The sequence below is a fragment of the Nycticebus coucang genome, chromosome 1, assembly GCF_027406575.1.
Source record: "Nycticebus coucang isolate mNycCou1 chromosome 1, mNycCou1.pri, whole genome shotgun sequence".
Lineage (NCBI taxonomy): Eukaryota > Metazoa > Chordata > Mammalia > Primates > Lorisidae > Nycticebus > Nycticebus coucang.
Genome location: NC_069780.1, coordinates 97093872 through 97117237, shown reverse-complemented (window position 1 = coordinate 97117237; position 23366 = coordinate 97093872). Strand labels below are relative to the sequence as shown.

The 23366-nt window shown below is 42.0% G+C and overlaps 1 protein-coding gene across 1 annotated transcript in view; it reads right to left on the bottom strand.

Moving 5' to 3' along the window:
• The window catches only part of CCDC110 (coiled-coil domain containing 110), a 28278-nt gene extending 8575 nt beyond the window's left edge, over positions 1 to 19703 (bottom strand). Inside the window, exons 1-4 of the mRNA XM_053598219.1 lie at positions 19619 to 19703; positions 19197 to 19301; positions 6679 to 6734; positions 6359 to 6424 (exon numbers count right to left, since the gene is read on the bottom strand). Of these exons, the coding sequence (XP_053454194.1) occupies positions 6359 to 6424; positions 6679 to 6734; positions 19197 to 19301; positions 19619 to 19703 (312 nt within the window). The remainder of the gene's footprint in view (positions 1 to 6358; positions 6425 to 6678; positions 6735 to 19196; positions 19302 to 19618) is intronic.
• Between the last annotated feature and the right edge of the window lie 3663 nt (positions 19704 to 23366).

Below are 23366 nucleotides of genomic sequence, written 5' to 3'. Positions count from 1 at the left end.
ATGATAAGCTGTAATCTATTGGCTAGGATTTTGTTGAGAATTTTTGCATCTATATTCATTAGTGAAATTGGTCTGAAGTTCTCCTTCTTAGTTGGGTCTTTTCCTGGTTTTGGTATCAGGGTGATGTTTGCTTTGTAGAATGTGTTGGGGAAGATTCCTTCCTCCTCAATTTTTTGTAATAATTTCTGCAGTATGGGAATAAGCTCTTCTTTGAAGATTTGATAGAACTCAGGTGTGAAGCCATCCAGACCAGGGCATATTTTGGTGGGAGATTTTTTATTGTTTCTTTGATTTCAGTGCTTGAAATTGGTCTGTTCAGGAGATATATGTCTTCCTGGCTAAGTCTAGGAAGAGGGTGTGATTCCAAATATTGATCCATTTCCTTCACATTGTCAAATTTCTGAGCATAGAGTTTCTGGTAGTATTCAGAGATAATCTCTTGTATCTCTGTGGCATCTGTTGTTTTTTCCCTTTTATCATTTCTGATTGAGGTTACTAGAGATTTTACTTTTCTATTCCTGGTTAGTCTGGTGAAAGGTTTATCTATTTTATTTATTTTTTCAAAAAAACCAACTCCTAGTTTCATTAATTTTCTGAATGATTCTTTTGTTTTCAATTTCATTAATCTCTGATTTAATTTTGGATATTTCTTTTCTTCTGCTGGATTTAGGCTTAGATTGTTCTTCTTTTTCCAATTCCATAAGATGGCTTGTGAGTTTGTTGATGCGCTCTCTTTCTCTTTTTCAAATGTAGGCATTTAAGGGATAAATTTTCCTCCCCGGATTGCTTTTGCTGCATCCCACAAGTTTTGGTAGCTTGTGTCTTCATTGTTGTTACGTTCAAGGAAGTTAATGATTTCCTCCTTTATTTCTTCTTGCACCCAACTGTGATTCAGCATAAGGTTGTTTAATTTCCATGACTTTGTGTGGGGTTGAACATTTTCATTGGAGTTGAATTCCACCGTTAGTGCCTTGTGGTCTGAGAAACAGGTAAAATTTTAATTCTTTTGATTCTGTTGAGTTTTGTGTCCTAGAATATGATCAATTTTGGAGAATGTTCCATGGGCCCATGAGAAGAATGTACATTCTTTATCTTTGGGGTGGAGTATTCTAAATATGCCTATCAAGCACAGTTGTTCTAGGGTCTCTTTTGTTTACAGGCTCTGTCCAGCTCTGTAAGAGGAGTGTTAAAGTCCCCTGTTGTTATGGCGTTATAGAATATAATTATTGTTCAGACTAATTAAGGTCTGTTTCAAGAATCTAGGAGCATTTAAGTTGGGTGCATAAATATTCAGAACTGAAATGTCTTCTTATTGTATTTTTACCTTCACCAATATGAAGTGAACATCTTTGTCTTTTTTGACTTTAGTTGCTTTAAATCCACATGTATCTGAAAATAAGATTGCAACCCCTCTTTTCTTCTCAATTCCGTTTGCCTGAAAAATTGTCTTCCAACCTTTAACTCTGAATTTTGTCTTTTGGGACTAGGTGTGTTTTCTGCAGATGGCAAATGGATGGCTTGTGTTCTTTAATCCAATCAGCCAATCTATGCCTCTTCAGTGGGGAATTCAATCCATTGACATTTATTGAGATAATTGATAAGTGTGATAACATTCTATTCATCTTATTTTGTGAAAGTCCTTTGTTTAGTTTTATCTTTTGCATCATTGTGGAAGCTAGGTTCTGTCCTTTAATTTCTGAATGTTTACTTTGCTGTTGGTCCATTGTGATGGTCAGTGTGTAGAATAGGTTGAAGTATTTCCTGTAGAGCTGGTCTTATTGTGGCAAATTTCCTCAATGTTTGCATATCAGTAAATTATTTGATTTCTCCATCAATTTTAAATCTTAGCTTAGCAGGATATAGAATTCTGGGTTGGAAATTGTTCTGTTTAAGTAGGTTAAAGGTAGATGACCATTGTCTTCTTGCTTGGTAAGTTTCATTAGAGAAGTCTGCAGTCATCCTGATGGATTTGTCCTATAAGTCAATTGGTGCTTAGTCCTGGCAGCTTGCAGAATCTTTTCTTTTGTCTTGACTGTGGACAGGTTCATTACAATGTGTCTTGGAGAAGCTCTATTAGAGTTGAGGTGACCTGGGGTCCAATATCCCTCTGAAAGGAGTATGTCAGAATCTTTGGTGATATTTGGGAAATTTTCATTTGTAATATTCTCTAGTATGGCTTCCATTCCCCTGGGGCACTCTTCTTCCCCTTCTGGGATACCTATAACTTGTATGTTTGAACACTTCATAAAGTCCCATAGTTTTGTCAGTGAACATTCTGCTTTCTCTCTCTTCTTTTCTGCCTCTTTAACTATCTATCTCAAGAGCTTTGTCCTCTACCTCTAAGATTCTTTCCTCTGCATGGTCTAATCTGTTGTTGATACTTTGTATTGCATCTTTAAGTTCCCTAATTGACTGCTTCAGTTCCTTTAGCTCTGCTATATCCTTTCTATATTCTTCAACTCATTAATCTCTTATTTGATTCTGTTTTTGGATTTTCTTTTGGTTATTTTCCACTTTTTCTGCACCTTCCTTCATTATTTCCTTCATTGTTTTCATCATCCATATTTTAAATTCCCCTTTTGTCATTTCTAACATTTCTTTATAGGTGGAATCCTCTGCAGTAGCTACCTCCTGGTTCCTTGGTGGGTGGGGTGGGGGTGGGGGTTGCTCTGGACTGGTTTTACATGTTGCCAGGATTTTTCTGCTGATTCTTCCTCATGAATGTTTTCTTTTATCTATTTCCTTGCCCTAAGTTTCTTTTCACTTCCTCTTGCTCTTAAAGTTACCATGCCTCTGGCCTAAAATTTCAAGGAGTCCTTTTGGTACAGGAACAAAAGGATGAGAAGACTGAAAAGCAAGAAGGGAAAAAAGATTTTAAAAAAGAAAAAAGAGAAAGGAGAGAGGGTGAGTAAATGGGAATATTGACAAAAAGAAGTGAGGCACAGAAGGAGGGATACAGGAGTAATAAAGATATACAGTAGAGTACTTTGACACATCCTGAAAAACCTCCAACCTCTGGGGGTGCTGGGTTAAGTGGTTCCCTTGAGTTCAGCATCTCTTTGTCAGCCTGAGCAGACACAGTACCCCACCTCCACCAAATAGAGAGGAAAGACAAAAATACTAAAAATCAAACCAAAACAAACAGAAAACCTTACGGGATAAAATTGGGGGTAAAAAGCAAATAATAGGGACAGAAACACTAGCAAAAAATGAAGCTCTTATTAGTAAAGAGGGCAACAAGGGAAAATTATATTTAAACTAGAAAAATGAAGAAATAAAAGAACAGAAAGAAAGAAAAATCTAGAGGGAAAATGTTGAAATTAAAAAAAAAAAAAACCAAAACAGTATATATCTTGCTGAATATTGTTTGGTGTCTGGGCAACAGGTGATCTTCTGAGGTAGAACTTGTTAATCACACTGCTGATACAGCTGTATGAGATGGAGACTGGAGGCCTCTTCTGATTTCTCAAACTCCACCATGTTGAAAGCCTAAATTTCTCCTCAGCCTGCTTAAAAGACACCTGAAACTGTTAACCTTGGCTAAGCCGAAGCTTTCCCAGGAAAGCACTTGTCACTTGGATTTCTCCTGAAGTGGCTGCCCGCTTATCCAGTGCACCAAAACCGGTCTCATTCTATGCCCCTGATGGCCGAGGTTGCAAGGCAGCCTTTCTACTGCCAAACCCTGAGTGCTCCCCTCTTCCCCAGTGTCTCAGTCCTGGCCTTTGGGCTGCTCAGTCACAAGATCACTCGCCTAAGGTCTCTCAGCCCAAGCCTAGCTCTGTGACCCTGAGGGCAGAGCCTGCAGAGGCAGATCTCCCACAATGGCTACGCACAGCCCACAGCCAAACAAACAATGTTAGCTCCATTCTGGCTTGGCAGCTCAGTTCAGGGCCCTAGACAGGTTTAGAGTCATCCACACTCTCATCCAAGTTCTCCCAAGGTAGTTCAACCGAGTGCCCAAGTTCAAAAAAACAAAACAATCCACAGTCCTGTTTGCAATCTTGCTGCTATTGTTAATACAGTGGTGGCAGCCACTACCCAAATGCAACCACTTGCCCATTCTCCACTGCTTTTGTCCTCCTCCTGGGGTTCAGAAGTCTCTTGCTGTCTCTCTGTGTCTGCAAGGGGATCTTTCTGGGCAGAGCCCACAAGTCAAAGATGCCTGAAGTCTTCTCTCCCCCAGAAGTGGTGGGTTTTTGAAATTAGCAAGGGTGTTTTTGATTTGGTCTACAGCCTCTGTCATAAAAGGCTTTATTCTTTCTGGTCTCTGTTCTTCAAGTGTGCCTTTGATTGACTTCATGTCATCTTTGAGGTATGCCTTGTAAGCTTTTTTTGTGAAGCTGGTTTTCTACAAGTGATGGTTCATGAGGATATCCACCCCAGTGATTACTGTGCTTTAGGCACCTTCACCCTCAGGGCCTTCAGTGGAAACATTTCCACCAATGAGTGAGGCGAGTTATCATTGTTACCCTCTGTCCTATGGACCATCTTTCCCTTCACTTCCAGGCACAGGCCATCTGAATCTCTCAGATCTTGTCAATGTCAGAACATCTCATTGTGGCTGATGGGGTCCTGGTAGACAATCATGATGGCAGCTAAAGGGGGACCACAGTGGTGGTGCTCCAGCGGAGAGGAGAGTGGGCTGAAAATCTCAAATAATTTTCAATGTTTGCCTTTTGCATTGTAGAATAAATAACAGCCCTTTGATTCCAGTCATCACAATGGAATCTATTCTGTCACCATCAGGAGGAATTTATCTTCTTTTCCCACTTTTCTTCAGGTGCTTTTAGTGTATGAACATCAGCATGAAGTGTATAAACATTGGGTCTTTAGAGAATATATGTGTGCTATTCACTCCAATATCCATACCCTAGCCTTCTGTTTACGTTACTCTTTATTTGTTCTGGATAAAGCCCCTATGCCTTTGGTGATACTGATTCTACCTCTAGCTTCCAGGGTGGGTATGAGACTCAGAGTAACTAGTCAGAGACCATCATCCATCTGGTTCAAGCATTGCATGGGACCAATCTGGAGCAATCCATAGCAGGCCAGGAATTTTAGTATAAACATGAAGAGCTAAGTGTCCTCTCTTTCCTGACTTGAATCTTGAAGGATAAAGGCCTGGAACTTTAAGCTGATCTTTTGCTATCTAAGGAATCCGAGAATCCACTACTATGGCAACAGAATCAACAGATGGAGCCAGTCTTGTTCCCCATGACCCAAGTCCTGATCGCAGGGAATAAGCTGTTCTGAAGTGAGCCATCTCCAAGACTTGTAGTTACTTAAACTACAAAAGTGCATTATTTTCCCTGCACCAGTCTGAGTTAGATTTTATATCACTTGTAATGAGAGTCCCTATTTGTAGACTATATCCAGGTAGCACTTTAAATGTGTATTTTAAAAAAAAATCAGTGAATGGCTTGGTGCCTGTGCTCAGTGGTTAGGGCACTGGCCACATACATGGAGGCAGGTGGGTTTGAACCCAAAGCAGGTCTGCTAAACAACAATGACAACTGCAACAACAACAAAAAATAGCCGGGCATTGTGGCAGGTGCCTATAGTCCCAGATACTTGGGAGGCTGAGGCAAGAGAATCACTTAAGCCCAAGAGTTAGAGGTTGCTGTGAACTGTGATGCCACAGCACTCTACTGAGGGTGACATAATGAAACTCTGTCTTAAAAAAAAAAAAGAAATCACTGAGTAAGGCTAAGCCAGGTGGATCACTTCAGCTCAGGAGTTCAAGACTAGCCTAAACAAGAGCAAAAGAGACTACGTCTCTACTAAAAATAGAAAAACCAGCCAGGCATTGTGGCAGGTGCCTGTAGTCCCAGCTACTCAGGAGACTGAGGGAGGAGGATTGTTTGAGCCTAGGAGTTTGAGGTTGCTGTGAGCTATGACGCCACAGCATTCTACCAAGGACAACAGAGTAAGACCCTGCATCATCAAATAAAAAATAAAAATAAAATAAAAAAATCAGTGAGTGCAATCTTTTTTTGGCTGGTAATCAAATATAAGCGTAACAGAGAGAAGAATACATTTCCCTTAAAACAAACGTTGAGCCTATAATTGTTTGTGGCCTCTATTATATTAAATTCTCTATCAATGAGTCAACTGACTAGTAACCACTGACTTAGAAGATGCATCGTATTTTAGGTACTAGCCAGGCGTTGTGGCGAGCGCCTGTAGTCCCAGCTGCTCGGGAGGCTCAGGCAGGAGAATAGTGGAAGCCCAAGAGCTAGAGGTTGCTGTGAGTCCTGTGACGTCATGGCACTCTACGGAAGGCGGTAAAGTGAGACTCTGTCTCTACAAAAAAAAAAAAAAAAAAAAAATACATATACAGAGATGGAATGAAACATACCATGCTAACGTTCTGCAAAGTCTGCATTCGCAGAGCCTGAAATGATTCCAACTGATGCTGAAGGACCTATAACAACATTAAAAAAAAGTATTAAATGGAAGACTTTTTAAGTAGGTGAACATATTCTAAAATTGTTAAGATTCTTCTCTTATATTCCCTAAACTTGACTATGATCAGTTGGTAACTCTACAATACGTTATCATTAGATTTTTGTGAGGATAAAGTAGAAGAACCCATAAGCACTGAAGAAGTATTTACTCTGAAAAAGATCAGCCTTGATACAGGATTTTGGAGATAATGAAATGAAATATACTACTCACTTTAAGTGCTGATTGTGGTTGAATTTGATTGTCTGATTCTGATAGGCAGCCATATTCTAAGAAGCAAAATTGAGAAACCAAATGATTCAATTCTCAAATTTGAATTTAAACAGCTGTAATAGAAAGCAGTCTCCAACTCTCTTGGAGAGTGAGACAGAGAAATAATAAGAACACTTGATATACCCACCATGCTACTCATGTAATAAGTTTAGAAAATAATTCTTTCTTGACTTAAAATATCCCCTTGAGGTTATAACAATGTTTTTACTTGTGTAGTACACTATTAATTTGCAATACCAAACTTGGAACTCTCAAAAATTCAAATATCTTGGTTTCTATTTTTTTTTTAAACCAATAATCCTTATGTTTTGGGAGACCTTTGGCAAAGTATCATATGGGCCTCGATTTCTATGAAAATTCCATGTGATGGGTTTTTCCCGTATGGAAAACAAGTTGGATTAACAGAGCTTAATTTTTGTTTTGGTCTTAAGCAACGTACTATAAAGATCCACATGTCCCTCCCCTTCAGAAGGGCATTCTTGGTGGCAAAGTTTTTCTATCCCCTCCTTAGCATTATATTTTCTTCCATATCTACTCCCCACTTGTCATGATATTTGCTAGTATATTATTTTCACACTGAAGTTTTATGTTTACATTCTGTTCTATAACCATAGTTTCCCCAAAGATCTTTATTTGAACACAAAGATAGGAAATCATTCTTGTAAACATCTTCAGCCTTTAACTTCATTGTTACTGGTGTTGCTGTTCAAAATTCCTTAACTTTCCATTACCTAAAGCAGTAGTTTCCCATTTCTGTACAGGGACTTGCAAGTTTAAAGCTAAGTACAGGATTCTGTTTTCTAAAACCAAGTAAGAAATATGAGACCAAAACCAACCCCCTGGATACCCTGAAGTTCAAAAGTTGCTTACACCTGCCCATTCCAATAAGTCAAGTCTTAATCAGGTTAACCATTAGCTCTTCTGAAATCAAAGAGACGCTGGAAATATTACATAACTCTTTATTTTTTTTTCTTTAAGGCAAGCATGAAGCAAAGTTTATTAAGAAAGAGAGGCAGCACCTGTAGCTCAGTGGATAGGGCGCCAGCCACGTACACCAAGGCAGGCAAGTTCGAACCCAGCCCAGGCCTCCTAAACAATTACAAATACAACAACAACAACAACAACAAAATAGCTGGGCGTTGTGGTGGGCGCCTGTAGTCTCAGCTACTAGGGAAGCTGAGGCAAGAGAATTGCTTAAACCCAAGAGTTAGAGATTGCTGTGAGCTGTGATGCCATTGGCACTCTACCAAGGGTAACAAAATGAGACTCTGTTTCAAAAAAAAAAATAAAATAAAGACAAAGATACCTTTATAGAGTAAGAACAAGGTACAGGCTTACAGAGAAAGGTATGTTCACCATAGACAGTGGCAAACAGCTACCATTATCACAATAAGGAAAAGGCCTATATAACTCTTTCTAACTTGGCAGAAATTATGCAAATCAGGTCATTATTCTGTCAGTTAGTACGATCACTAGGTGACAAGGAAGTGTAGACAGGAACCAGAAGGACAGGAGGGTACAAGGCCTTCCCTCCTAATTCTGGTTGTAATTGTAGGCAGGAAATCCCTGCTATCCCTGGCAGTAACTGCCTTAGGAGACCTGACATTTACTGAGAGCCAGTACTGTGCTATCCCTGCGGTTATAACCATTGTGTTCTAGCAAGAAAGACTATAAATCTTAAACAAATAATGTACAATTTTGCATGTAACTTTATTTTCTACAAATGTTGATGTTTTCCTCCAGAGTCCTAAGCCTTACTCATATTAGAAAACATGTGGTCTTGCTATCCACTGGGGAAAAGAATCCCTATTTAATAAATGGTACTGGGAGAACTGAAACTGGACCTGCTCCTCTCACCACTTACAAAAAATTAACTCATGCTAGATAAAAGATTTAAATCTAAGACATGAAACAATAAAAACCCTGGAGGAAAGTGTGGGGAAAACTCTTTTCTTTGAGACAGAGTCTTACTCTGTTGCTTGGGGTAGAGTGCCCTGGTGTCATCATAGTCTATAGCAACCTCAAACTCTTGGGGTCAGGTGATCCTCCTGCTTCAGTCTCCCAAGTAGCTGGGATGACAGGCACCCACCACCACATCTGGCTAGTTTTTCTATTTTTAGTAGAGATAGAGTCTCCCTCTTGCTCCAGCTAGTCTCAAACTCATGAGCTCAATAGATCCTCTTGCCTCAGCTTCCCAAGTAGCTGGGACTACAGGCACCCACCATGATGCCTGGCTGTTCCTTTTTTCCTCTTTTTATTTTTTATTTTTTTATTTTAGTGGAGATGGGTTCTCACTCTTGCTTAGGCTAGTCTTGAACTGCTAAGCTTAAGCAATCTACCTGCCTCAGCCTCCCAAAGCAATCTACCTGCCTCAGCCTCCTGCTAGAATTACAGGAGTGAGCCACCACAAAAACTTTTAAAGATATCAGCCTTGGGAAAGAATTCATGAAGAAGACCTGGTTGACAACTGTAGCAAAAACGAAAATAAACAAATGGGACCTGATCAAGTTCACAAGCTTCTGCACAGCAAAGGATACAATCAACGAAGCAGATAACCTTCAGAATGGAGGAGGAGATATTCGGATGTTACCAACAAAAGGGAAAATAACCAGAATCTACAAAGAACTCAAGCAAATGAGTAAGAAAAGAACAACCAACAACATCAATCAATGGACAAGGACATGAACAGAACCTTTTCCCAAGAAGACAGATAACAAACAACATGAAATAATGTTCATCATCCCTAATCATCAGAAAAATGAAATCAAAACCACTTGCAAGAGGGACTTTACCTAACAATTGCAATCAGTGTAACCTGGCTTATTGTACCCTCAATGAATCCCCAACAATAAAAAAAAAAAAAAAAACAAATACTGTCAGATTTAGAAGATTTTACATATACATTTTAATAACAGACAGAAAATTATGAGAAAAATAAAATATTTGTTGACTTTGAAGCTCTAAAAAAAAAAAAAAAAAAAACCACCTTGAGATACCAGCTAACCCCAGGGACAATAGCCCACATTACAAGGTCCCAAAGGCTGCAGATGCTGGCATGGATGTAGAGAGAAGGGAATGCTTATGCACTATTGGTGAGACTGCAAACTAGTACAGCCTTTTTTTTTTTTGAGACAGAGTCTCATTTTGCCATCCTTGGTAGAGTACCATGATATCAGAGTAACCTCAAACTCTTGGGCTCAAGTGATCCTCTTCCCTCAGCCTCCCAAGTAGCTGGGACTACAGATGCCCACCACAACACCCAGCTAATTTTTCTATTTTTAGTAGAGATGGGGTCTCCTTCTTGCTGAGGCTGGTCTCGAACTCCTGAGCTCAAGCAATCCACCCATCTCTGCCTCCCAGAATGCTAGGATTATAGGTGTCAGCTACCACGCCCAGCTAATACAGCCCTTTTGGAAAGTAACTTGGAGAATCCTCAAAGAACTAAAAGTAGACCTCCCACTTGATTCTACAATCCCATTATTAAGTATCTACCCGGAAGAAAAAAAAATCATTTTGCAATAAGGACATTTGCACTTGAATGTTTATTCACAATTGCAAAGATTGTGTCAATTCACAATTGCAAAGATGTGGCTACAACCCAACTGCCTATCAAACCATGAATGAATTAAGCTGTGCTATATGTACCCCATGGAATACTAACCAGCCATAAATAAAGATGGAGGAGACTTTGCATCTTTTCTATTTACCTGAATGGATTTGGAGAACATTTTCCAAGTAAAGTATTTCAAGAAAGGAAAAGCAAGTATCTTATGTACTCAATACTATGTTGAAAGTAGTATACTAACAACTACAGGCCCAGGTGAGAGAAAAACAATTAAATTCAAGAAGTGGGGAAAGACTGCAGTGCCCATAGCTCAGTGGGTAGGGCTATGGCCACATACACCGAGACTGGCGGGTTCGAACCCAGCCTGGGCCAGCTAAAACAACAATGACAACTGCAAAAGCAACAAAAACATAGCCAGGCATTGTGGCAGGCACCTGTAATCCCAGCTACCTGGGAGGCTGAGGCATGAGAATCTCTTAAGCCCAAGAGTTTGAGGTTGGGGTGAGCTGTGACGCACTCTACCCAGGGTGACAGCTTCAGACTCTGTCTCAAAAAAAAAAAAAAGTGGGGAAAGGGTGGGTAAATTTCCACTTATTGGGTAAAATGTACTGGTAGATGGCATACTTCCTCCATGAAGGACTGAACTACACCTCAGACTTTGAACTTTATCTTACAAATGCAAATAATGCAACCTAAATGTATGTACCCTCGAATTAACCTGAAATAATAATAATAAAAAAAAACATGATCTTGCTAAATTAAGTTGCCTCCATCTCTTCTGGCTTTAAACAGTCTCTTGGAAGTAATACTGAGCTGATTCAGTGTCTAAGCTTTCTGGGAGGGCTCTTTCTCCCCTGCACCACCTTTGGGGCACTGGAAGCATGTGCACCCTCACAGACAGACCTGGGAGGCAGAAGGACATAGAAGGGTCTGAGAAGTCACTGTCTGGTTGGCCTTCCCTGGGATATTGCTCATCCTGGTGGTGCTGGGGATCCAGCTTATCCTTCTACTGAGGTGTGGCTGTCTCATCTTCATTCAGGACCCTTGGCCAGGTATTTGATTTGCTTTGTGGCAAAAATTCTGTCCTGACCTCAGAACCTCTGTGTGGGTTTACCCATGTGCCCCAGGTAAGCTATGCCACCACCTCTGCCTGCATCTGGCATCTGACTCAGAACACCAGGCCCCTCCAAAATGTATACAGACACCTTGGGCTTCTCTCAAAAAGTGAGACACAGGGGCGGGGGCATAAGGGGTGGAGCAAGATGGTGGCTGAGTAACAGCTTCCCTGCAACTGGGCATGGTGAGTCTGGGGAGATAAGACTCCAGGCATCTCGGGCTGGTGGGATCCTATAATCATCCCTTTGAGGATACAAGGAGTCAGCAAGGGACTTCTGGACCCCAAGAGGAGGACAAAAACAGTGGAAAACTGGCAAGTAGTATTCAATCGACCTAATCCCGCCGGCAGCCGTTAAGCACAGGCAGCAGTGAGACTGCAAACCAGAAAGGCCTTACCTGTGAACTGTTTCAGTGTTTTTGGACTTGGCACTCAGTTGAACTGTCTTGGGGAGAGCTTGAGCAGGAGTGCAGAGAACTTTGGGCATTGTCTAGGGCCCCAGACTGAGCCGCTGAGCCGGACAGAGCTAATAGTATTCAGCTGTGGGCCGCAGGGAGCCATTGTGAGAGAACTGTCCTGGCAAGTTCTGCCCTCAGGGTGGCACAGCAAGGATCGAGCGGGAGCTAGTAACCTAGTGACTGAGCAGCCTAAAGGTGGGGACTGAGCTGCCTTACAGCCTTAACCCTCCGGGATAGAGTGAGACCTCGGGCTGTTGCCCTGAGTAGAGTGCCGTGGTGTTACAGCTCATAGCAACCTCAAACTCCTGGGCTTGGCACCGCCTGGACCTCCATAAGAGCTGCACCCGCCAGACCTCCATATGCCCTAATCACGAACTGCGGAAACCGCATAACCCCACGTCTTTCCTCCCTCCTGTACCCTCCTGGCCTCCACACCAGCCCACTTGTCTGGCCAGGGACACTGGTAGCCACGTGCCCTCCGGAGCCCTACCTGCCTCTGCGCAGAGCCCTTCTCCTGGCCAGAGACTGCTGGAGCCTTGGGCTCTCTGTGCCAAACTCACTGGGCACCAGGCACTCCCAGAACCGTGTATACCATCTCCCCCCATTGCTAGATCCGGGTGTGTCACGCGCCAGAGCTGCTTCCATATCCAGAATTCCCTAGCTGGGGCAGCCTCAGAGGACCTACACAGGGTCACTCCCTACAAAGATCCAGCAACAATAGAGTGATCCCACTGGGGTCTAATCTTGGAGAGACACCTCCCCAACTCTGAGGACAGCCAGAGGCAACAGTGAAAAACAATCATGAGGTGAAATCAACAGAAAAACTCTGGCAATATGAATAATCAGTGTAGATCAACTCCCCCAAAGATCAATGGGGGCAGGCATAGCACAAGATCCCATGCACAAACAAATAGCTGAGATGTCAGAAATCAAATTCAGAATCTGGATAGAAAATAAAATCGAATTAGAATTCCAAGCAGTAACCCAAAAGATATTTCAAGAATTCAACGAATTCAAACACCAAATGATCAAAGATATTGACACATTGAGACAAGAAGTTGCAGCCCTCAAAGGTCTGAGAAACACAGTAGAATTCCTCAGCAACAGAACGGAGCAAGCAGAAGAAAGGATTTCTGACATTGAAGACAAAGCTTTCGAACACTCCCAAACTCTCAAAGACGAAGAGAAATGGAGAGCAAAAACAGATCACTCTCTCAAAGAGCTCTGGGACATTTCGAAGAAAACCAGTATTCGTCTTATAGGGATCCCCGAAAGCGATGAAGTGACTTCACAAGGCACAGAGTCTCTTCTCCATGAGATAATGAAGGAGAACTTTCCAGACATGCCAAGAGATTCTGAAATTCAGATAGCAGACAGTTTCAGAACTCCAGCACGACTCAACACAAATAAGACATCCCCCAGACACATCATAATCAAATTTCACTAAAGTTAATATGAAGGAGAAAATTCTGAAAGCAGCCAGACAAAAGAAAACCATCACCTACAAGGGCAAGAATATTAGAATAACTGCAGATCTCTCTGCTGAAACCTTTCAAGCTAGAAGACGATGGTCATAGACTTTTAATCTCCTAAAACAAAATAACTTTCAGCCCAGGATCCTGTACCCAGCTAAACTGAGTTTCATTTATGACAGAGAAATTAAACACTTCAATGACATTCACATGTTGAAGAAATTTGCCATAACTAAACCAGCTCTCCAGGATATTCTCAGACCTATCCTCCATAAAGAACAGCATAATCCTCCACCACAAAAGTAAACCCACCCAGAAAATTCTGATCATTTTCCAACTTCCACAGTCGCAAAAGGATTAAAAATGTCCACCGGACTCTCGAAAGGCTTATCAATATTCTCAATTAATGTGTATGGTTTAAATTGTCCTCTACGGAGGCACAGGTTGGCTGACTGGTTACAAAAACTCAAGCCAGATATCTGCTACATACAAGAATCGCATCTTACATTAAAAGACAAATAAGACTCAAGGTGAAGGGATGATCATCTATACTCCAGGCAAATGGAAAGCACAAAAAAGCAGGCATTGCGATCCTATTCGCAGATGCAATAGGCTTTAAACCAACCGAAATAAGGAAGGATAAGGATGGACACTTCATATTTGTTAAAGATAATACTCAATATGATGAGATCTCAATTATTAATATTTATGCACCCAACCAGAAAGCACCTCAATTTATAAGAGAAACTCTAACAGACATGAGCAACTTGATTTCCTCCAGTTCCATAGTAGTTGGAAGATTTTAACATCCCTTTAGCAGTGCTAGATAGATCCTCAAAAAAAAAAAAAAAAAAAACTAAACAAAGAAATTTTAGATTTAAACTTAACCATTCAACATCTGGACTTAACAGATATCTACAGAACATTTCATCCCAACAAAACTGAATACACATTCTTCTCATCAGCCCATGGAACATACTCCAAAATCGACCACATCCTAGGCCACAAATCTAACCTCAGCAAATTTTAAAAAATAGAAATTATTCCTTGCATCTTCTCAGACCATCAAGGACTAAAAGTTGAACTCAATAACAAGAGGAACCTGCATACCCACACAAAAACATGGAAGCTAAACAACCTCATGCTGAAGGATAGATGGGTTATAGATGAGATTAAGAAGGAAATCACCAAATTTTTGGAACAAAACAATACTCAAGACACAAATTATCAGAACCTCTGTGATACTGCAAAGGCAGTCCTAAGAGGGAAATTTATAGCACTGCAAGCCTTCTTCAAGAAAACGTAAAGAGAGGAAGTTAATAACTTAATGGGACATCTCAAACAACTGGAGAAGGAAGAACACTCCAACCCCAAACCCAGCAGAAGAAAAGAAATAACCAAAATCAGAGTAGAATTAAACGAAATTGAAAACAAAAGAATTATATAACAGATCAATAAATCCAAAAGTTGGTTTTTTTAGAAGATCAATAAAATAGATAAACCTTTGGCCAACCTAACCAGGAGAAAAAGAGTAAAATCTCTAATCTCATCAATCAGAAATGGTAACGATGAAATAACAACAGACCTCTCAGAAATTCAAAAAATCCTTAACGAATACTACAACAAACTCTACTCTCAGAAATATGAAAATGTGAAAGAAATTGACCAATACCTGGAAGTACATCACCTACCAAGACTTAGCTAGAACGAAGTGCAAATGTTAAACAGGCCTATATCAAGTTCTGGAATAGCATCAACTATACAAAATCTCCCTAAAAAGAAAAGCCCAGGACCAGATGGCTTTACATCAGAATTCTACCAAACCTTTAAAGAAGAACTAGTACCCATATTACTAAACCTCTTCCAAAATATAGAAAAAGAAGGAATATTACCCAACACATTCTATGAAGCAAACATCACCTTGATCCCCAAACCAGGGAAAGACCCAACATGAAAAGAAAATTATAGACCAATATCACTAATGAATATTGATGCTAAAATACTCAATAAGATCCTAACAAACAGAATCCAACAACACATCAAAAAAAATATACACCACGACCAAGTGGGATTTATCCCAGGCTCTCAAGGCTGGTTCAATATACGTAAATCTATAAATGTAATTCAGCACATAAACAAACTAAAAAATAAGGACCATATGATTCTTTCAATTGATGCAGTTTAAAAAGCTTTTGATAATATCCAACACCCCTTCATGATCAGAACACTTAAGAAAATTGGTATAGAAGGTACATTTCCTAAACTGATAGTGGCCATCTACAGCAAACCCACAGCCAATATCGTATTAAATGGAGCTGAATTGAAATCATTTCCACTTAGATCAGGAACCAGGCAAGGTGCCCATTGTCTCCATTGCTCTTTAACATTGTAATGGAAGTTTTAGCCATCGCAATTAGGGAAGAAAAGGCGATCAAGGCTATCCACATAGGGTTAGAAGAGATCAAACTTTCACTCTTCACAGAAGATATGATATATCTGGAGAACATTAGGGACTCTACTACAAAACTTTTAGAAGTGATCAAGGAATACAGCAATGTCTCAGGCCACAAAATCAACAGCCATAAATCTGTAGCCTTTCTATATACCAACAATAACCAAGCCAAAAAAACAGTCAAGGACTCTATTCCTTTCACAGTAGTGCCAAAGAAGATGAAATATTTGGGAGTATACCTAACAAAGGATGTGAAAGATCTCTACAAAGAAAACTATGAAACTTTAAGAAAAGAAATAGCTGAAGATGTTAACAGATGGAAAAATATACCATGTTCGTGGCTGGGAAGAATCAACATTGTTAAAATGTGTATACTACCCGAAGCAATATATAATTTTAATGCAATTCCTATTAAAGCTCCATTGTCATACTTTAAAGATGCTGAAAAAATAATACTTCATTTTATATGTAATCATACAAAAACTTGAATAGCCAAAACATTACTCAGCAATAAAAACAAAGCAGGAGGAATCATGCTACCAGACCTGAGACTGTACTATAAATCGACAGTGATCAAAACAGCATGGTACTGGCTCAAAAACAGAGAAGAGATGTCTAGAACAGAACAGAGAACCAAGAGATGAATCCAGCTACTTACTGTTACTTGATCTTTGACAACCCAATTAAAAACATTCAGTGGGGAAAAGACTCCCTATTTAACAAATGGTGCTGGGTAAACTGGCTGGCAACCTGTAGAAGATTGAAACTGGACCCACACCTTTCACCATTAACTAAGATAGACTCTCACTGGATAAAAGATTTAAACTTAAGACATGAATCTATAAAAATACTTGAAGAAAGTGCAGGGAAAACTCTTTTTTTTTTTTTTTTTTTTGAAGAGATACAGTCTCACTGTACCACCCTCGGGTAGAGTGCCGTGGCGTCACACGGCTCACAGCAACCTCTAACTCTTGGGCTTACGCGATTCTCTTGCCTCAGCCTCCCAAGCAGCTGGGACTACAGGTGCCTGCCACACCTGCAGAAAAATGCCTGGCTATTTTTCTGTTGCAGTTTGGCCGGGGCTGGGTCCGAACCCTCCACCCTTGGCATATGGGGCCGGCGCCCTACTCACTGAGCCACAGGCGCCGCCCTGGAATCGGCCTGGGTGAATATTTCATGCAGAGGACTCCACAGGCAATTGAAGCAGTATCAAAAATACACTACTGGGACCTGATCAACTAAAAAGCTTCTGCACAGCCAAGAACACAGTAAGTAAAGCAAGCAGACAGCCCTCAGAATGGGAGAAATATTTGCAGGTTATACCTCCGATAAAGGTCTAATAACCAGAATCCACAGAGAACTCAAACGTATTAGCAAGAAAAGAACAAGTGATCCCATCTCAGGGTGGGCAAGGGACTTGAAGAGAAACTTCTCTAAAGAACACAGACACACAATCTACAAACACATGAAGAGACAGAGAAATGCAAATCAAAACTACTTTGAGATATCACCTAACCCCAGTAAGAGTAGCCCACATAACAAAATCCCAAAACCAGAGATGTTGGCGTGGATGTGGAGAAAAGGGCACACTTCTACACTGCTGGTGGGAATGCACACTAATACGTTCCTTCTGGAAGGATGTTTGGAGAATACTTAGAGACCTAAAAATAGACCTGCCATTCAATCCTATAATTCCTTTATTAGGTTTATACCCAGAAGACCAAAAATCACAATATAACAAAGACATATGTACCAGAATGTTTATTGCAGCCCAATTCATAATTGCTAAGTCATGGAAGAAGCCCAAGTGCCCATCGACCCACAAATGGACTAGCAAATTGTGGTACATGTATGCCATGGAATACTATGCAGCCTTAAAGAAAGATGGAGACTTTACCTCTTTCATGTTTACATGGATGGAGCTGGAACATATTCTTCTTAGCAAAGTATCTCAGGAATGGAAGAAAAAGTATCCAATGTACTCAGCCCTACTATGAAGCTAATTTATAGCTTTCACATGAAGGCTATAACCCAACTATAGCACAAGACTATGGGGAATGGGCCAAGTAAGGGGAAGGGAGGGGGAGGTTAGAGTGGTGGGAGGGTAATGGGTGGGCCACACCTACGGTGCATTTTAGAATGGGTACAGGCGAAACTTACTAAAGGAAGAATACAAATGTCTACATACAATAACTAAAAAATGCCATTAAGGCTACGTTGAACAGTTTGATGAGAATATTTCAGATTGTATATGAAACCAGCACATTGTATTCCTTGATTGCACTAATGTACACAGCTATGATTTAACAATAAAAAAAATTAAAATTAAAATTAAAAAAAAAAGTGAGACACCAACTTTAGTGTTCTCATATTTCCCTAGCTGGGCACTTATGCATATCTCATTCATGGTTTATGTGGATATAACAAACACTCTCCCCATACCGTATCTTGTAGTCCACAAATATTTCCTGTAAAGAGTAGTATACTATAGAAAAAGTATACAGTAGGCCCTCAATGTCCTCTGGGGATGGTCTCCAGGATCCCTTCCCTCCAGATACCAAAATCTGCAGATGCTCAAGTCCCTGATATAAGGTGGGGTTATTTGCACATAACCCATTCACACCCTCCCATATACTTTAAATCACCTAGAGATTACTTATAATTTCCAATACAATATAAATGGTTGTTATGCTGTATTTAAGAAATTTGTATTTTTTTAATTATATTGTTACTTTTTAGGTTTTTGTGGGGTTGTAGCCTGAAAATTTCCATCTGTGGTTGGTTGATTTTTAAAATTGGGAACCTCTAGATGCAGAGGACCAACTCTAAACCGTTATATGGTCTGCTACCCTAAAATCAACAATTCTTATTCAGCCTTCAGAGAAGCAGGTAGTGCAGAGTGGTGGGCAAGAGGTGTGCTCCTGTGGCTCAGTCGGTAAGGCGCCAGCCCCATTTACCGAGGGTGGCGGGTTCAAACCCGGCCCCTGCCAAATTGCAACCAAAAAATAGTTGGGCGTTGGGGCAGGCGCCTGTAGTCCCAGCTGCTCGGGAGGCTGAGGCAAGAGAATCGCTTAAGCCCAGGAGTTGGAGGTTGCTGTGAGCTGTGTGATGCCACGGTACTCTACCGAGGGCCATAAAGTGAGACTCTGTCTCTACAAAAAAATAAAATAAAATAAAAAAGAGGTGTGCTCTGCGCCGCCCTGCTCTGTCCCCTGCCGCTGTGACCTCAGGGAGTTCGACAACCTCTTTGTCCTGCTGTCTCACTACTTCAGAGGGCTGTTGTGAGGATTAAAGGGATCGGTGCAAATCCGACAATGGTCACTACAAGTGCCCCAGCCGGACTAGCGGGTTTAGGAGCCTTTTATGGCTCTCAGAGCCCCGTCCTCGGCGACCTTACCTGCTTCACTGCCACCACTGTCCCTCACTCCCTCAGAGGATTTCAGGATCTTGGACGCAGAAAGAAGCACGGTGTCCACCTCATCCTTTGCCTCCCGCCGCTTTTCTGTAACAGAACGTGCAAGTGCTCAGCTCCGGCGGTACCACGTGGGGGTGCTGGTGGCAGCGTCGGGGACACCGGGCGGGAGGGGTGTTACGAACCGGGGCGCTCGAACTGGGCAGACGTGAGAAATCCTCAAGCTGTCCCGGGAAGTACCCAGACCGCGCTCCGCGGGGTCCCAGATCCTTCAGGCACTCCCAGCCCCTCAGCTCCCTGCAGAGCCCCTGTCGTCCTTCACGCCCCTCACACCTCGTCGCGCCCCTGCACGCATCTCGGTGCCCCGTTACTCCGCTGCCCGCCCGGACTCAGGCACCTCCACATACCGCCACGCCCCTCCACGCCCCTCGCGCGCCGCCACGCCCCTCCGCGCCCCTCCACGCATTTCATGCGACCACGCCCCTCACACATCGCCACGCCCCCCACGCACTGCCACGCCCCTTCTCATGGCGCCCCCTCCGCGCCCCTCCCGACAACGCTGCTCCCTCAGGTGCCTCCACGCCTCTCCACGGCTCTCCACGCCCCTCCCTGCCCTTCCCCTCTCCTCTGCTCTGCTCCCCGCGCCTCTCCGCTCTTCTCCGCCACTCCGCGCTCCTTCCCGGTCCTCCACAACCCGGCAGCGCCGCCTGCTCTTACCTGGACTCATCCCTGCTGCTCAGGCCCTCTCTCCAAACCGCCTTCCCCCTGCATTCCGCTCTGTCCCTTCTAGCTCAGGCATCCCGTTGCCAGGTAACGAGGTGGCTGGGACTCCGCGAGCGCCGGTGGCGCGCGCTAGGGCCGTATGGGCGCAGGCTGCGGTGCGCGCTCATGATCCCGCGTCGGGTCCTGCATCCCGCGTGGACTGGGCGGGTCGCTTTCCCCGCAGGAGCGGTCCCTGGTTAAGGTGCGTGGGGTGAAGGTGCTACCCTTTGTTGTACCCTCCCAAACCAGGGGATAGTCCTGCGTGGGCGTTTAGTTCCACGTCCTTCCTGCTGACCAGAACTTGGTCTTGATCTTGGTGCTTTTATTTAAAAATAAAAGTTTTAAATGAATATGTTATTTATTTTGCAACGTTATTGATAAACTTGCCAAACTTCTAAAAATGTAAAAATTGTAGGAGCTTCTCACAAATGCACATTTAGATGGCTTATCTTCACGATGTTTTATTTCTTAATAACATAGAAAAATTTTGAGAAATGTAAAAATATTGATAAGTAGGGCGGCGCCTGTGGCTCAGTGAGTAGGGCGCCGGCCCCATATGCCGAGGGTGGCAGGTTCAAACCCAGCCCCAGCCAAACTGCAACAAAAAAATAGCCGGGCGTTGTGGCGGGCGCCTGTAGTCCCAGCTACTCAGGAGGCTGAGGCAAGAGAATCGCGTAAGCCCAAGAGTTAGAGGTTGCTGTGAGCCGTGTGACGCCACGGCACTCTACCGAGGGCGGTACAGTGAGACTCTGTCTCTACAAAAAAAAAATATATATATATATATATATAGATAAGTACAAAAACATGCAGTCGACTTGCCTGGGCTTATCCATCACTGTTCCTGCTCCTGTGACAATGAATGGTTTATTATCCCATTTGAAATGAGTGAGTGAAGTTTAGCTTCCTAACCCTCTGGGGGAATGTTAAATTGGCCCCTCCCCAATGTACTGATTCTCCCAATAATAACTTTTTGGTGAAATATTCCTGTTTATATTTCATGATGTTGAGAATTGTGAAATTTTATGGAAAAAAGACTGTTTTCCAGATTTATGTGGGGGAAATTGAAACATGGGAAAGTTAGGAACTTTTCAAAAACCACAACTCATCAATACTAGACTTCCTGATTCTAAAACTTTGGTTCTGCCCAAAGCAGCTTATCTTAAAAGTTTTTTTCTTTCCATAGCAAATTATAGTCCTATGATGTAGGTCAGTGTTTGATCTAAATCTTAGGGTAGTAGAGAGGATGTATTAATATAGTTAATACTAGAGTTAAAAGTTCCTGTTTCCTGGTGTGGCCTCACCTTTACCTGCATGACCTTGACCTTGTACTGAGACTGGGTCTATTTTACGCAGCCTCACATCAGACAATAAAGCATATTCTGTTGAGAGATATGCTTTTTCTGGACACATAGCCTACCAAATGCCCTGAAAATTCTAACACTTTTTTTGTTTGTTTGTGAAGTTTATTGCCAAAAGATGACATTAAAATCTTAACTACTGATTCAAAGAAAATCTATGTCACAATCTTTCAAAACCTTCGAACAGTAGCTCCTCTTAGGGAATCGAAGCTGTTGACTAACAACTGCAGATTCAGGAATCAGGAATAAATTCAAGAACACAAAAACAAGCTAATCATCTATTCTCAGCAACTCACTAGCAGGCTAAAATACTTCTGGGTATTTTAAAATACTTTGTTTTTTGTTTTTAGCTTCATAAGATCTTTTTCTAAACCTGAGATCACAAGGCTATCATTAAATCATAGATGAAATTCTATAGCAACATGAAAAAGTGACCAGACCACCCTTTGAGTGTAGCAGATTTGGGTGGCTGTACTATAGCGTGCATTTTGATCATGGAGGGCTACACACATGTATTAGTGACTTAGAACACAGTGGGTGGGTAGCAGACCTTTCTTCCACAGCTCAAAGGTTTGATTCAAACAGAAGCACTTTTGCACCCAGCCTTCTTTAAATTGTCTTTTCTGTTAGCATTAATGTGATTTCATCTATGTTAAGAGAACAAACTCCACAATTCCCTGTGTATAGACTCCAGCTCTGGCTCTTAGGAAATTGCTGCTTTTAAGGAGATTTATGTAAAGGTGTGGTGGGCATACTGAGAGGACAGACCTGGTCTAATCCTGAGCAGTTTGTGAACTCAAGGGATCAACATAAAGAAATAGCCAGGGAAGGTGGCACCTGTGGCTCAAAGGAGTAGGGCACCAGCCCTATATGCCAGAGGTGGCGGGTTCAAAACCAGCCCCAGCCAAAAACTGCAAAAAAAAAAAAAAAAAGAAAGAAAGAAAGAAATAGCCAGGGAGAGGCAACAGGTGTCAAGGTAAGATATTTTAAGATGGGGTAAAGGGCTTTAGCATATTTGCAGGTTGCAATCAATAGTCAGCAAGGAAGAAAGATTAAGTGAAAAAAATAAACTGGAAAGAACTTGAGAGATGAGGTAGTAAAATAGAGTAATAAGGATGACTTGGACTAAGAAGAAGACCAAGGACTAATGGTGTCTTTGAACAGGTGAAGGTTTGGCAGTTTTGTAGAGTTGATAGAGGTGGAAGCCTCGGGGAATGTGTTTTCTCTGTGACAAGGCTCTTAGCTCAGATCACTACTCTGTGAAGTTTCCGAAGGGTGAGTAGGTATTTACACATAGAGTAGCTCAGAGGCAGTAGTCCCTGTAGCCTCTTTAGATGGAGGAGTCTGTAATCAACTCAATATAGAAGTCCCTTTCTTCCTGATACTAAGCTGCTTTCTGCTTTTTAAACACCTATGGAGTTGCGCTGCCTCAGGCCACTTTGTTTCACATCAATAATAATAGCGTTTCCCTTGCTATATAAACATACAATCAGTGTGTCCTTCTGATGGAGCTAATACATTTGCAATAATAAATACGTGTTCTTTGGTTGACTTCTATTGTAAGCCATAACCCCTGAGTCAGGGCAATATCTGTGACTACGGAATAAATGAACCAGGAAGCTGGCCAGGTTTTTTGGGGGGATGGGGAGAGGAGGGGACAAAGTCTCACTCTGTCACCCTGGCCCTGGGTAGAGGGCCCTGGCATCGTATGGCTCATAGTAACCTCAAACTCTTAGACTGAAGCAATCCTCCTGCCTCAGGCTCCCAGGTAGCTGGAACTACCCACCACCACACTTGGTTAGTTTTTTTTTTTTTTTATCTTTTGTAGAGACAGAGTCTTGCTCTTGCTCAGGCTGGTCTCAAACTCCTAGGATCAAGGGAACCTCCTGCCTTGGCCTCCCATAGTGCTGGGATTATGGGCATGAGCCACTGCACCCAGCCGAAGCTGGCCACCTCAACATCATGACCTCACTAAATGGAGTGGCCAATTGAAACTGATGGAGACAATGTCAAGAACAAATTATTGAATGTTTGA